Source organism: Staurois parvus, unplaced genomic scaffold, assembly GCF_062004578.1.
Source record: "Staurois parvus isolate SC_StPar_1 unplaced genomic scaffold, SC_StPar_1.0 ptg000799l, whole genome shotgun sequence".
Classification (NCBI taxonomy): domain Eukaryota; kingdom Metazoa; phylum Chordata; class Amphibia; order Anura; family Ranidae; genus Staurois; species Staurois parvus.
The window spans coordinates 753819-768929 of NW_028318595.1; the positions used below are offsets into that span (position 1 = coordinate 753819).

The 15111-nt window shown below is 45.9% G+C and overlaps 1 protein-coding gene across 1 annotated transcript; it reads right to left on the bottom strand.

Moving 5' to 3' along the window:
- Positions 1-671: 671 nt before the first annotated feature.
- On the bottom strand, positions 672-14886 carry CCDC51 (coiled-coil domain containing 51). Its single transcript, XM_089654792.1, has 4 exons — positions 14561-14886; positions 13525-13852; positions 8049-8213; positions 672-1487 (listed from the first exon to the last, which is right to left on the bottom strand). The coding sequence occupies exons 2-4, from the start codon at positions 13822-13824 to the stop codon at positions 711-713; spliced, it is 1242 nt and encodes a 413-aa protein (XP_089510918.1). The 5' UTR covers positions 13825-13852; positions 14561-14886; the 3' UTR covers positions 672-710.
- Between the last annotated feature and the right edge of the window lie 225 nt (positions 14887-15111).

Genomic DNA, 15111 nt, shown 5'->3' on the forward strand with positions numbered 1-15111 from the left:
GACTCTTCTAGGACAGCGTAACTCCCTCCTCATTACTGTGTACTTATATGCTGCTGTTCCGTCATGCAATGAACTAGTGATATATTGTTTCTACTGCCATCTTTATACTTTCACCTAGGCCTTCGGTCATATTCCTGTACTGAGGGTCCCCAAGGGAGAGAGGCTACTTATAGGAAAAAGAGGTGGAACGGGTGTTTCCTAGGAGGAGCCTATCTCTCATGTGAAGCTGTCCTAGAAGATGACTAGGGAAATGTCATTTCCTGCTAGTGTGATTGGCTTACTGATTTTCACTAAGATAAGTCACATTTTGGGCATCATTTTGGGCATCATTTGCAACAAAAATTTAATTTTTAGTGAGATACTCCTAAAGGGAAATCACATCTAAAGGGATGCAGACCCTGCCACTTTCCTCATTAGAACCCTGCAAGTCCAGCAGCTGATTAATAAATATAAAATCACTCCCATACAGATTCACTCTGCACATGGACTTAGACATACAAACAGCTATTACTTAAAAAAACAAAAAACAAAAGATAGGAATCTGCAACAAAGTTTGTTAAAATCCCATATATCACCCAGAGGCTATATATCACCCAGAGGGGAATGCTTTTTTTCTCAACAAAAGTGGAGTTACTTTTTAAACTACATTATAAAAACAAAGACAAGCGTAATTTGTAAAACAGATTAGACAGACTTTATTTTGTCAGCATTTAGTTCCCTTTGAGTAGGATATACATTACTGGTAGTGTTAATGCGACCGCAGTACAAGTCAGTGCAGTGCTGTATACGGAATTCCTGTTAATCTTTGTTCCCAGTCTCTGCTCCGCATCAGTCAACTCGAGAATGACGTTTTGCAGGGGTGCTTCTTGACTTCCATCCCTCGGAATGTAAGCGGTAACAGGCAGCTCCGCAGTCCGCGCCGAGACCTTCGAGTTGACGTTCTGCACATCTGTTGCTATTTTGTTAATACTTTTTTCTAGGTTACTGTATTGCTGCTGTAAACTTTCTAAGTGTTTCCCTGTTTCCTTACTGTAGGTCATGTGTTCTTTAATGGCCTTTAAGGCCTGATCTGCTGAACCAGACGAGTTTACCGGAACTGCTGGCCCTCCTCTTTGCATTTCTCGGCTCGGAGGCAGCACAGTCGGCACCATATTTCTTAACGCTAAAATGAGTTCACCCAGGTCCCTTTGTTGGTTGTGATGCACCGAGGCGTGCTCCTGTATGGCTTCCTGTAAACTGATTGGTCCTTTCTGAGCTTCTAAAAGCAGAGTCTTTAGTTCTTGCAGTCTAACACGATTGATGTATGTAGAGCCCATCACCCCGATGATCGCCCCTAGAACTGATCCAATGATTGACCAGTTCTTAGTCCGTTCTGCTCTGGTCCTTTCTTTCTCGTGACTCTCTCTGACAGAGACAGAAAACAGGGAAAACTTCTCTCTTTCGCTCTCCTCTGCGTGGTTGTACGATGCTCTCAGCCTTTTTTCTTCCTTAAAAGGGAAAGCATAAATTTATATCAGAAAGACAAAAGGATCCTGGCATGATGGCCCTACCCAACACAGATCAGGATCCCAAGCAAGGTCTGCCATTGCCAGACTCCCAGAAGCTGTGCTCATTCCAATGTGTTATGGACTGGAGTTACGTAGTACCACACCTGGAAGCTGCCCATCCTTAGGCAAGCAATTAGCTGGTGACTCCTAATAGCAGCCTCATCTCTATTGACCCTTTTTCATATTCTGTCAAGAAAGACAGAAGTTGTCAAACAAATCTGATTTCTTTCTATGAGGTGAGCAAAATCTTGGACAGAAGGGGGTGGTGGACGTGGTATACTTGGACAGAGGAATGGTATTAGACGTGGCATACTTGGACAGAGGAATGGTATTAGACGTGGCATACTTGGACAGAGGGGTGGCGGTGGACGTGACATACTTGGACAGAGGGGTGGCGGTGGACGTGACATACTTGGACAGAGGGGTGGCGGTGGACGTGACATACTTGGACAGAGGGGTGGCGGTGGACGTGACATACTTGGACAGAGGGGTGGCGGTGGACATGACATACTTGGACAGAGGGGTGGCGGTGGACGTGACATACTTGGACAGAGGGGTGGCGGTGGACGTGACCTACTTGGACAGAGGGGTGGCGGTGGACGTGATATACTTGGACAGAGGGGTGGCGGTGGACGTGATATACTTGGACAGAGGGGTGGCGGTGGACGTGATATACTTGGACAGAGGGGTGGCGGTGGACGTGGAATACTTGGACAGAGGGGTGGCGGTGGACGCGGTATACTTGGACAGAGGGGTGGCAGTGGACGCGGTATAATTGGACAGAGGGGTGGCGACGGACGCGGTATACTTGGACAGAGGGGTGGCGGTGGATGCGGTATACTTGGACAGAGGGGTGGTGGTGAACGTGGTATACTTGGACGGAGGGGTGGATGTGGACGTGGTATACTTAGACAAAGGGGTGGTGGTAGACGTGGTATACTTGGACAGAGGGGTGGCGGTGGACGTGGTATACTTGGACGGAGGGGTGGATGTGGACGTGGTATACTTGGACAGAGGAGTGGCAGTGGACGTGGTATAATCGGATTTTGCAAAGCATTTGGCACAGTTCCCCACACCCGGCTAATGTGTAAGGTAAAGTCTACAGGCTTGGAAAAATTTGTATGTAAATGGATAGAAAACTGGCTGAAAGATGGTATTCAGAGAGTAGTGGTTAATGATTCATACTCTGAATGGTCAGAGTCATCAGTGGTGTACCCCAAGGTTCAGGGTTGGGACCCTTACTTTTTAATATATTTATAAACAATATAGGGTCTGAGATTATAAATCCCATTTCAGTCTTTGCAGATGACACCAAGCTGTGCTGTGGAATAACGTCCTTACAGGATGTCTCCAACCTACAAGCCGACCTCAATGCTCTGTGTAATTGGGCAACTATGTGGCAAATGAGGTTTAATGTTGATAAATGTAAGGTTCTACACTTGGGGGCTAAGTATATGCATGCATCATACATACGGGGGGGGGGGGGGGGGGGGGGAGTACAACTGGGGGGATCAATGGTGGAGAAGGATCTGGGGGTTCTGGTAGATCACAAGCTTAATAATGGTATGCGATGCCAAGCTGCGGCTTCTAAAGCGAGCAAAATCCTCTCTTGTATTAAAAGAGGTATAGACTCCAGAGAGAGAGATATCATTTCCCTGCTACAAATCATTAGTAAGACCTCATCTGGAATATGCAGTTCAGTTTTGGGCACCAATTCACAAAAAGAACATTGGGGAACTGGAGAAAGTACAGAGAAGGGCAACCAAACTGAGAAGAGGCATGGAGGAGATCAGCTATGAGGAAAGATTAGAGGAATTGAGTTTATTCTCTCTTGAGAAGAGGAGATTAAGGGGAGATATGAACTCCATGTATAATACATAAGGGGGGATATGATCACCATGTATAATACATAAGGGGGGATATGATCTCCATGTATAATACATAAGGGGGGATATGATCTCCATGTATAATACATAAGGGGGATATGATCTCCATGTATAATACATAAGGGGGGATATGATCTCCATGTATAATACATAAGGGGGGATATGATCTCCATGTATAATACATAAGGGGGGATATGATCACCATGTATAATACATAAGGGGGGATATGATCACCATGTATAATACATAAGGGGGGATATGATCACCATGTATAATACATAAGGGGGATATGATCTCCATGTATAATACATAAGGGGGGATATGATCATCAGTGGTTTATATAGTGAACTCGGTGTAGAGCTATTCACCCTGAGGTCATCACAGAGGACAAGGGGGCACTCTTTACATCTGGAGGAAAAGAAATGTAATCTCCAAACACGGAAAGGTTTCTTCACAGTGAGAGCTGTGAAAATGTGGAATAGACTCCCTCAAGAGTTGGTTCTGGCCAGCTCAGTGGATTGCTGTAGGAAAGTCCTGGATTCTTTCTTGGATACACAGAATATAACTGGATATTAACATTTATAGGTAAAGTTAATCCAGGGAATATCAGATTGCCTCTCGGGGGGATCAGGAAGGAAATTTTTTCCCTGCAGGAGCAAATTGGATCGTGCTTTGCTGGATTTTTTTTCCTTCCTCTGGATCAACTGTGGGTGTAGGATTATAACTTATTTTGTTTTTGTAATGGTTGAACTGGATGAACTTTTGTCTTTTTTCAGCCAGACTAACTATGTAACTATATTACAGCTTCAGCGCACACACACACACTTATTGAAATATATTGAATATGGCCAAAATTGTAGCATTTCAAATATAAGGCAATATATTTAGGAAGAATATTTTTAAAATATATGTTTCTTCCATATGGGGCATTGCAGCAAAAGCTTTATTTTTAATACCTGGAATTTTTAAATTAGGGACTAAAACTCACGTTACACTTTACTATTGAAGCCCTTATAATTAAAAAGAGTGTGAGAGCCCTACCTTCCCTACATGCATCATTTATAGCACACTGTACGTTTTCCTTTAAAAGGAACTATTTCTTTTACAGATCCATATTATACAGACAAATGAGCATGCGCCCCATCAAAAGCACTTCTCAGTAAATAATAAGTCGCAGATCAGAGGTATCACTGGCATGGAACTGCATCTAAGTGGTTAACATGTGCCTGCAGCTTGTCCCATTATGGTTTTATTAATAACTTTTCAGCTGGAAATACAGAACACATGTTGGACATGAGGCCATTGATCGGATTAGCTATGGCCTGGATGGAATAAATTTGATTAATAAATGACATATTTGAGGCTGACTCACTGGCTTTCTTTCAGTAAGACCTCTGAGAGGAGGAGAACGTCACAGGAAACATGGGAAGATCTGTATCTCCCCTGATAATCCAAAAATCAGTTTTTACAAACCGTTCTAATTTTAAACAGACCCTGGAGCCCCCCCCCCCCCCGCGCTTTCCCTTCTCTTCAAACAATGGGAAACTAATTACTTCATAAATGAAGATGGATAATAAACGATGTGTCAGGGGATTTGGTGGAACACACATTTTGCTTTATGGCAAGAGCTCCCCTTACAGATATATGAACAGAAATAATTCACAAATCATTTAAAAAAAGCAGGAGGTGATGTCATTGGTCTGCTGCAGGCAGAAGGAAAAATGTCCTCAGTCTCTTTCCCCCCAGCGATTAAACTATGACTTTGTAGCAAGTTAAAGGCGAGGCAGTGGGCGTCGGGAATGTGTGAACCCAGCCAACAACTGCACAGGCACCAGGATATAACTGCTTCTTCTCCATCATACAGACATATACGTCCTTGGATGGGAGCAATGATATCTCGGTTATTGCTGCAGCAATGACTGAGGTATCATTTTTTTGTGTCGGTGATTCCCTACAAAGAAAAAGTGATCAGAGTGGCTAAGCAGCCTCTTGGTCACTTTTACAGGCAGTGGAAGGGGGTCTCCCCCCCTCCCACTGCTGCATTTACTGGGCTCTACAGAGCGATCAGGGAGCCTGGTAAGGATGTGACAACTTCCGCTGAATTCACTAAGAGTGGCAGAAATTGAAGTTCCAGTCCCTCTTCTGTGACATCAGAAACCAGAAACAAGGATTTTGTTACTTTCAGTTCTTTGCTTACTGGCCTGTTACTTACCAGTGAAGCAGCCCATCTGTGTCAGATCAGTGGCTTTGGAGGCCATGCAAGAGGTCTGGGGTCTAATAGACCCCAGATTACTCCACAAAGAGGACCTGTCATGGCCCACGCTATCACAAAGGATGCTGTTCATGCTTTGTGATAGCAATAAAGATGATAGAAAAAAGATCTGTGTCGGATCAGTGGCTTTGGAGGCCATGCGAGAGGTGACCCCAGATTTCTCCACAAAGAGGACCTGTCATGGCCCACACTATCACAAGAGATGTTGTTCATGCCTTGTGATAGCAATAAAGATGATAGAAAAAAGATCTGTGTCGGATCAGTTGCTTTGGAGGCCATGCGAGAGGTCTGGGGTCTAATAGACCCCAGATTTCTCCACAAAGAGGACCTGTCATGGCTTACGCTATCACAAGGGATGTTGTTCATGCCTTGTGATAGCAATAAAGATGATAGAATTTTTTTCTTTAAATAAAAGTGTTTAAAAAGTGTTTTAAATAAAATAAATAATAAAAAAACAAAAAGAATTTTAAAGCATCCCCGTCCTCACACACAAATGCGAACACGCACATTGGCTCAGATACCAATGGCGATCACACAACACACGTGAGGTATTGCCGCAAATGTCAGATAATAATTCTAGCGCCGGTCCTCTTAAACTAGTAACCTGTAAAGGTTTTTAAAGCTTCGCCTATGGAGATTGTTAGGTACTGTAGTGTTCTATGGGCGTATGTCATTTTAAAGCGTGACATGTTTGGCATCTTTTTTCTTGGCATAACATCACCTATTATATTTTACCAAAGAACTGGGTATTATATTGTGTTTTTGTGCATTAAAATTCATTAAAGTGATCAAAGTGTATTTTTTCCACAACAAATTGCAACGCCGCAGTGCCCACGTTAAGACTCCTCTGTATACTGTGGTCCTTACTTTACAGATTTGAGAGTGACCACGTTGCAGCACATATAGCAGTGGGTAGATTATGGGCAGCTTTGCCTGGAGACAGTCCACTCCTACTTAAAGGCACAGGGATGCACTTGCTGGGTGTCCAGTGCGTCCCTGTGCCTTTAACCTCTTCACGCCGGCTGCACACAAATGTGCGGCCTCCCGGTGTCTGGGCCTAGACACCGAGCGGCCGCACATTTGCGTTCTATTAAAAAAGGACATGTGCCGAGAGTGCACACCCTGCGCGCTTCCAGCACACATGTCCGGTACTCACGAAAAGGTCCTGATCTCCTCTTTCGATCGGGACCTTTCCCGATCATGCGTCACGGCAGTCACATGACCCTAAAATCCACCCCGCCTCCCGGCTTCTGGAACCCTTAACCTCCTTAGCGGTAATCCCGAGTGTAGCTCGGGGTAAAATTTCTATACCAAGAGCGGTAACCCCGAGCTACACTCAGGCTTACCATGCGGCGTTGCTCAGGAGGTCCCTGCAGCACTTACCTTGTCCTTCGCTCCCGCGATGTGTCCCCTGCAGCGTCCCCGGCCATCTCCTCCGGCCGATGCCGGCATCCGGCTTCCGTGTTCCGGTCCCTGTGACGTCGGGACGTACGGGCGCCGGAACCGGCGGGAAATTTGAAATTTTTAAAAAATGTCATTTTTGCTGTCATTGCTGTTTCAATGCATTTCACATATATTTTGTCCCGAGTGCTTTGTCCTGCGCCCTGCCTGCATTTTGAATGTTCTTTCTGCCTGGAAACTTAGAATAGTCCATGGCGTCCAAAAAGCGTCCCTTTACGTCAAAAGCGGTTTTAGAACAGCGATAGTAAATCAGAACTACTTGCAGAATTGAGTGCTAATGATTCGTGGGGAAAACACTGAAAACGATTTTGCGACTTTGCTCAGCGATGTGCGAATTTGCCTCTGTATTTCAAATCTCAGTGTTTTTGGTTTGATTATATTATTGAATTAAATTTATTATTATTATATTATTTTTTATGATTATTTATTAAATTATAATTTATGATTTCATGTTTCAAATTTTATCCTACCCGGGATGTTTAATAGACTCTTGTTCGGACAGATTTCAGTGAGTTATTCCTAAAAATTACAGCCTACAATAAAAAACTACATATTTCCATGCAAAATAATGGTACCGCTTTCAGCACAAAAAAAATCGGAAAGAATCATACCGCCAGGGAGGTTAAAGGGCTGGGAGGCGCCAGCGTGAAGGGGTTAAGGAAGGGTGCTCCAACTTGGAGACTTTCAAAACTATAGATAGGACCGTAGTATAGAGAGAAGCCTTGACGTAGGCACTGCAGCTTACACATATAATTGCAAATGTGTGCAAAAACCCTGTTTTTGATGTGAATTGTTAGACTGGGTCAATTTGGGTTTTTTTTGCATTCCGGCTGGTAAGTGTGCTTGAATATGTATGTTTGTTTGTGTTGTGGTATGCTGTACCTGCAGTAGTTTATGCTCCAGAGTGGCCAGCTCCAAGTACTGTACATCGTCCCGAGACACGCGGTCCAGTCGATCCCTAACTTCTTTCAGCTTTACCTGCTGAGTCTCAGCGCTCTCACGGGCCTCTCGCACTATCCCACGGGCCACCATGAAGTCTTTTTCTGCCTGAGGATGAAATGTTCATTTATAGGATATTATTCTTCATGACAATATAGCCTTGTAATACGTGATACAGGAAAAACTTTTTCTTAGCTTTTTTATGTTCAATAAATCACAGATTCTATTGTACCTTTGTAGTGATTTTTTTTTACATTTAGGTCCAGTAGCTCACACTAAAGCTGACCACACATTAGTAGGATTTCCTTCAAACATTTTTGTTTTAAAAACATTTGGTGCATTTTCTAATAATTTGTAGGGTGAATTAGACATTGACCGAAATGATGACAAAAAAAAGGAGAAACGTGGAATTTTTTTTCTTGAACGAATGCATTTCTGCCCGTGAACATAGTTTTCACTTAGGAAAGTCCACTCAATCCAATGTCACAAGCAAACAACACTTTTGAATGACATTCGGCAACTCACTGAATGCCAGTATGAATTTTTGTGCAAATGTTTGTTCAAAAATCTACAAGTGTATGGCCAGCGTAAAGCGATATTAAACCCAAAAGCAGACATTTATTATATTGCAGCTTACCATTTCTTAGATGTGATGGCTGCTTTAGTTTTCTGATTTTTTAGGCTTTCTTTCCTGTATTTTCACCCTGTGATCTGGCCAGTACTTCTGTTGTTTTTCAAGAGAACAAGCTGTCCTGCAGATGTAGCAGGTTGAGGGTTGAGACAAAACATATAACATCGGCAGAGGTGCTTACAAAAGATCAGCTTTTATTTATGTAAAAACGTAAAAAAAAAAACATTGCTATAACTGTAAGCTGGAGTTTGGCTTCAATTTGTTAGTGTATCTAAAACTGCTAGTACATCTAACACTCCTCTCCCCTAGACAAACAATGCTGCTGTTCAAAGGTGTCTCTGTTGCTCCTTCGTCCACAGTGTAGGTATTATAAGGCAGGAAATGTGTTACTGGCCAGATCATCAGGTGAAGATAGAGAGGGAAAAGCCTAAAAAAAAAGAAAACAAAAAAATCTAAAAGTCACCACATCTAGTGATACTCTAGCTCAGTGTTCCTCAACCTTTTTTCAGTCAAGGCACCCTTTAAGATTATGGACAGTCCAGAGGCACCCCATTTTAGAATGGGGTGCCTCAAGACTGTCCATAATTTTAAAAGAGCACCCCATTCTAAAACGTGAAAAACTATTCTAATAGTTGTATATAACGCAGCAACATCCACACATGTAGGACACAGAACATTAGAGGTGATTTATTCTTCCAGAGCAAACACACTATTGCACACTGGTACTGACTAGTATCCCAATGTTTCTCTTCCCCCTCAGTTTTCTCCATCACTGAGCTAATGTGACCCCCGCACTGATGGAGAGGGGCAGGGGCAGCGGCAGGAGACAAGAAGAGGAAACAAGCTGCTGAGTCAATGCTGGGAGTGGAAAGCAGGCTAAGCTGAATAAGGAAGTCACTGCTGGGAGAGGGGAGCAGAAGCTGCTGATTCACTGTTGGGAGAGGAAAGCAGAAGCTGCTGATTCACTGCTGGGAGAGGAAAGCAGAAGCTGCTGATTCACTGCTGGGAGAGGAAAGCAGAAGCTGCTGATTCACTGCTGGGAGAGGAAAGCAGAAGCTGCTGATTCACTGCTGGGAGAGGAAAGCAGAAGCTGCTGATTCACTGCTGGGAGAGGAAAGCAGAAGCTGCTGATTCACTGCTGGGAGAGGAAAGCAGAAGCTGCTGATTCACTGCTGAGAGAGGGGAGCAAAAGCTGCTGATTCACTGCTGGGAGAGGAGAGCAGAAGCTGCTGATTCACTGTTGGGAGAGGAAAGCAGAAGCTGCTGATTCACTGCTGGGAGAGGAAAGCAGAAGCTGCTGATTCCCTGCTGGGAGAGGGGAGCAGAAGCTGCTGATTCACTGCTGGGAGAGGGGAGCAGAAGCTGCTGATTCACTGCTGGGAGAGGGGAGCAGAAGCTGCTGATTCACTGCTGGGAGAGGGGAGCAGAAGCTGCTGATTCACTGCTGGGAGAGGGGAGCAGAAGCTGCTGATTCACTGCTGGGAGAGGGGAGCAGAAGCTGCTGATTCCCTGCTGGGAGGAGAGGGAAGCAGAAGCTGCTGATTCACTGCTGGGAGAGGAAAGCAGAAGCTGCTGATTCCCTGCTGGGAGAGGGGAGCAGAAGCTGCTGATTCACTGCTGGGAGAGGGGAGCAGAAACTGCTGATTCCCTGCTGGGAGGAGAGGGGAGCAGAAGCTGCTGATTCCCTGCTGGGAGGAGAGGGGAGCAGAAGCTGCTGATTCCCTGCTGGGAGGAGAGGGGAGCAGAAGCTGCTGATTCCCTGCTGGGAGGAGAGGGGAGCAGAAGCTGCTGATTCCCTGCTGGGAGGAGAGGGGAGCAGAAGCTGCTGATTCCCTGCTGGGAGGAGAGGGGAGCAGAAGCTGCTGATTCCCTGCTGGGAGGAGAGGGAAGCAGAAGCTGCTGATTCACTGCTGGGAGGAGAGGAAAGCAGAAGCTGCTGATTCCCTGCTGGGAGGAGGGGAAAGCAGAAGCTGCTGATTCACTGCTGGGAGGAGAGGGGAGCAGAAGCTGCTTATTCCCTGCTGGGAGGAGAGGGAAGCAGAAGCTGTTGATTCCCTGCTGGGAGAGGAAAGCAGAAGCTGCTGATTCCCTGCTGGGAGGAGAGGGAAGCAGAAGCTGCTGATTCCCTGCTGGGAGGAGAGGGAAGCAGAAGCTGCTGATTCCCTGCTGGGAGGAGAGGGAAGCAGAAGCTGCTGATTCCCTGCTGGGAGGAGAGGGAAGCAGAAGCTGCTGATTCCCTGCTGGGAGGAGAGGGAAGCAGAAGCTGCTGATTCCCTGCTGGGAGAGGAAAGCAGAAGCTGCCGATTCACTGCTGGGAGAGGGGAGCAGAAGCTGCTAATTCACTGCTGGGAGAGGGGAGCAGAAGCTGCTGGTTCACTGCTGGGAGAGGGGAGCAGAAGCTGCTGATTCACTGCTGGGGGGGGACAATAGAGTAAACTAAGCTGCTGTACTACTGCTGGGATAGGGGGAGCAGGAGGAGCTGAGCTACTGTATTACTGCTGAGAGGAGGGGATCTAGGAGGAGCAATTTCTGAATCACTGCTAGGAGGGAAATTATTATGAGATGAGCTACTAAGTCACTGCTGGAAGGGGGAAGCAGAGTAAACTGAGTTTCTGTCTTACTGCTGGAAAAAGGGGCAGAAGGAGCTACTACATCACCTGCTGGGAGGACGAAACAAGGGGAACTGAGCTGTTGACTTTCAGGGAATCTCAGCTGTCTATACATTGTTAGTATTTTTTCCTCTTTCAGCCAGTGGGCTGACATGAGTAGGATGGTGGAATTACCCCAAGGGGCCGTGGCTGCAGCCATTTTACAAGGTGTTTGTTTGACAGGAGTCAGTCGACTTCCGTCAAGAGGGAACTGCCACACACTGATCTAAATTCAACCAGTCCCTGCTGAACTTGCTCAGTTTCCATCAGTGTATGGGCAGCCAACTCTGACACAGGAATGGAACAGCATGGGGGGGGGGGTGAGTATAAGTGGGTGGTGGTGGCTATTTTTCCAAGAGACTCTGGAGGAGGTTGACCCCTCATGCACATGGGGCATTTTGATAGCGCTGGCAACGTTGGCTGTGTAAAGTCACATTAAAAATTTTAGTTTTCAGCTTTTTTTAGCGTTTTTGCATTAGCATTTAGTTTTTTTTTTACCAAAAAAAAAATATTTTTTTTGGTCCCAAAACCCTCCGAAAATGCCAATTTGCGGTGTTTTACCACGTTTTCCAGCGTTAGAGCATTTTTACAGCTAAAAAACTAGTCCAGGGCAGGGGCGGACTGACAACTCTTGGGGCCCCGGGCAATAGGGGATCATGGGGCCCCTATGTCCTTGCTGAAACTAAAAAAAGCCTATGAAAAAGGTACCAGGGGCATCTCATGGGGTTCCCTACTGACCCCGGGCCCTCAGGCAGTGCCCGAGTTTCCAAATGGTCAGTCCACCCCTGGTCCCAGGTTTTTTTCCAGCCAAAAAACGTTGATTACAGTCTATGTATGCATGGACCTGAATACTGCGGCCAGACTCATCCACCTTACTAACCACTCCGTATCCGCCCCCCCCCCCCCCCTGCCAATCCCTCCACAGGCTTCCTATTGCCCAACGGATAAAATTCAAAATGCTAACACTGACGTACAAAGCTGTTCATAACACTGCCCCAAATTACATCACCGACCTCATATCCATCTACCACCCAAAACGTACTCTCCGCTCCTTGCAAGACCTCCTACTCTCTAGTTCCCTGGTCTCCTCCTCCCATGCCCATCTCCAGGACTTCTCCAGGGCTTCCCCCATCCTCTGGAACTCCCTACCCCAATCCATCAGACTATCACCTACCCTCCTCTCCTTTAGGCGCAACCTGAAAACCCATCTCTTCAGGGAAGCCTACCCCGCCCTCAGCTAATTGCTGATCTCCTCCACTCTTCCTACCACTTCATCCCCCACAGCTATATCCTCCTGTAGCACTATCCCCCCCCTCCTAGATTGTAAGCTCCAAGGAGCAGGGCCCTCGAACCCCTCGTGTATCGCATTGTATTGTTACTGTACTGTCTCGTGTATTGTCTCCCATTGTAATGTAAAGTGCTGAGCAAACTGTTAGCGCTTTATAAATGCTGTATAATAATAATAATGGACACATGGGATAACATGCTGGGGAGTTTACTGGCTGTAGAAAAAAACCTCAAAAGCCAAAAACAGTCGCTGTAACAACGTCCAGTGTGCATGAGGACTTACAAGAGCATGCAAAATCTAGTGCATCTCCGCATAGAAACCAACTGGCTTTATTGTCAAAGCGAACAAGCTGCAGTTAGAAGGTGATTGGCTACCATGCACAGATCCGAGTGCTCCAGCTTTTGTAGATCTCCCCCTCTGTCACCCTGCCTTGAATGTGCAAAGCGACAGTCTCTGGAGGATCTACATACTCAGGACAGTGACCTGACACTCCTTTTAACCCTAGGTTCACATCTGTGCAGGTGGTGCCGCTGCAGATCCGTACGAAAATCTGTGCAGCCACACCACCCGCACAGAGAAATGCGGACCCGCGGGTGCCATTAGTTCTAATGGCACGCCGCCCGCACTGGAAAACGCAACCGTACTGGGAACCGAGGTTCCCGTGCGGGCTGCATTTTCAGAAGAAGTGCAGGGACTTCTTCCCTGCGTGTCACGGGCAGGGGAGTCCATTCAAATGAATGGGCTCTCGTGTCTGTGCAAAACGAAGCCCGCATAGATGTGAACCGGGGGAAAAGGAAATTCCAGATTCCCTTTAAGATTGAGTCCATTGCAAAATCCAATAAATGATTTCACCTCGGCTACTTTTCCCTGAGCTTCTCGAACTTCTACAAGGCCCACAAACTCTTCATATCGGTCCCACCAGTTCTTGGCTGTGGTGGACACGGCTTGCATGGTGTTTGTGCCCACTCTCTTCCCCACATCCTTCCATTGCTGCAAGGGGCTCACACCCGGTTCCTCCGCAAGGGGTTTGGTGTCAGGAGGTTTAGAGGCCGGCGCACAAAGAGTCCTAATACAGAGATGGGTGACTCGACTCCTTAGAAGAGGGGACTGCCGAGAGGATCTCATAGAGAGAATGACACAGATGTGTTTCATCCTGAGATGCTATAGAATTATGCAACATCTGCAAGTAAAACAGACACAAGTTATTATAAATTATCTTAAAAGAAAAAAAATGTAATAATAAATAATAGGAGGGGGATTCAAGTACTGCTGCTGATGAAAAAAGAGCCCTTCGCTATATAATATGGACAGCACAATGGCTAAATGGTTAGCACTTCCGCCTGGCAGTACTCAGGTCGTTGATTTGAACCCCAGGCACGGCACCACCTGCCTGCAGTTTGCATGTTCTCCCTGTGCCTGCGTGGGTTTCCTATGGGTACTCTGGTTTCCTCCCACAATCCAAAGACATGCTGGTAGGTGAATTGGCTCCTGTATAAATTGTCCCTAGTATGTGTATGTATGAATGTGAGTTAGGGACCTTAGATTGTACGCCCCTTGAGGGTTAGGGACTGATGTGAATGTACAATATATATGTAAAGCGCTGCGTAAATTGATGACGCTATATAAGTACCTATAATAAACATCCATATACACATTTTACACATCATCTTGGGGTATGGGTGCTGATACACCAACATGTCTCTCATCACAGAGAACTCATAAAGAGTGCAAGATGATGACATTATAAAAATGTCACAGCACATACAAATAATCACTATAGTAACATAATAAGGCATGCTGGGAAAATAGTCATGACCCCCCAGAGTTTATAGCAGCATAACAAGTTGTCATTGTTTCTTGTACATGACATCACACATTGCTTCATTACCTGACTTCACCAGAGACTGGCCCTGGGTCATTCTTCTGTCCTGTCAGCCCTGCAATGGTCCACAGTCCGCTTCATCCGAATGACAGAGAGGTTACACTGCACTCTACTGACTTCCTACAACTATTGGGTGCACCAAGATGGCGGCGTATGCACTTCCTGTACCCATTTGCCACCAATAAGAAAAAAAAAGAACAAAGGTAGCACTGCTACATTCAGCATATGTGCTTAACAGGGTTTGCCTAATTTCCTTTAGAGAAACATAGCAAGCTGAGTAAGCACAAGTGTGCAGAGCCCCAAAGGGAGTACCAATATGGCCGCGCTGCAACATCCAGCGGTTTCAGCTTACTCAATGTATAGGAGGACCAATATGACCGCAGTCCTGCTTTCGGCAGCTTTAGCTGACTGAATGTATTGAAGGACCAATATGGCCGCAGCCCAATTCCGGCGACTTCAGCTGAATCAATGTATTGAAGTACCAATATGGCCACGCTCTTGCTTCCGGCGGCTTCACCTAAAGCAATGTATTGGAGTACCAATGTGGCGGCACTCCT

Excerpts from the sequence above, each read along its gene's own strand:
- CCDC51 (XM_089654792.1), bottom strand. The coding sequence starts at position 13,824 with ATGAAACACATCTGTGTCATTCTCTCTATGAGATCCTCTCGGCAGTCC. Across the intron at positions 8,214-13,524 it reads CTCAGGGAAAAGTAGCCGAG|GCAGAAAAAGACTTCATGGT; the intron begins GTGAAATCATTT and ends TTTCATCCTCAG. Across the intron at positions 1,488-8,048 it reads TGGAGCATAAACTACTGCAG|GAAGAAAAAAGGCTGAGAGC; the intron begins GTACAGCATACC and ends TTCCCTTTTAAG.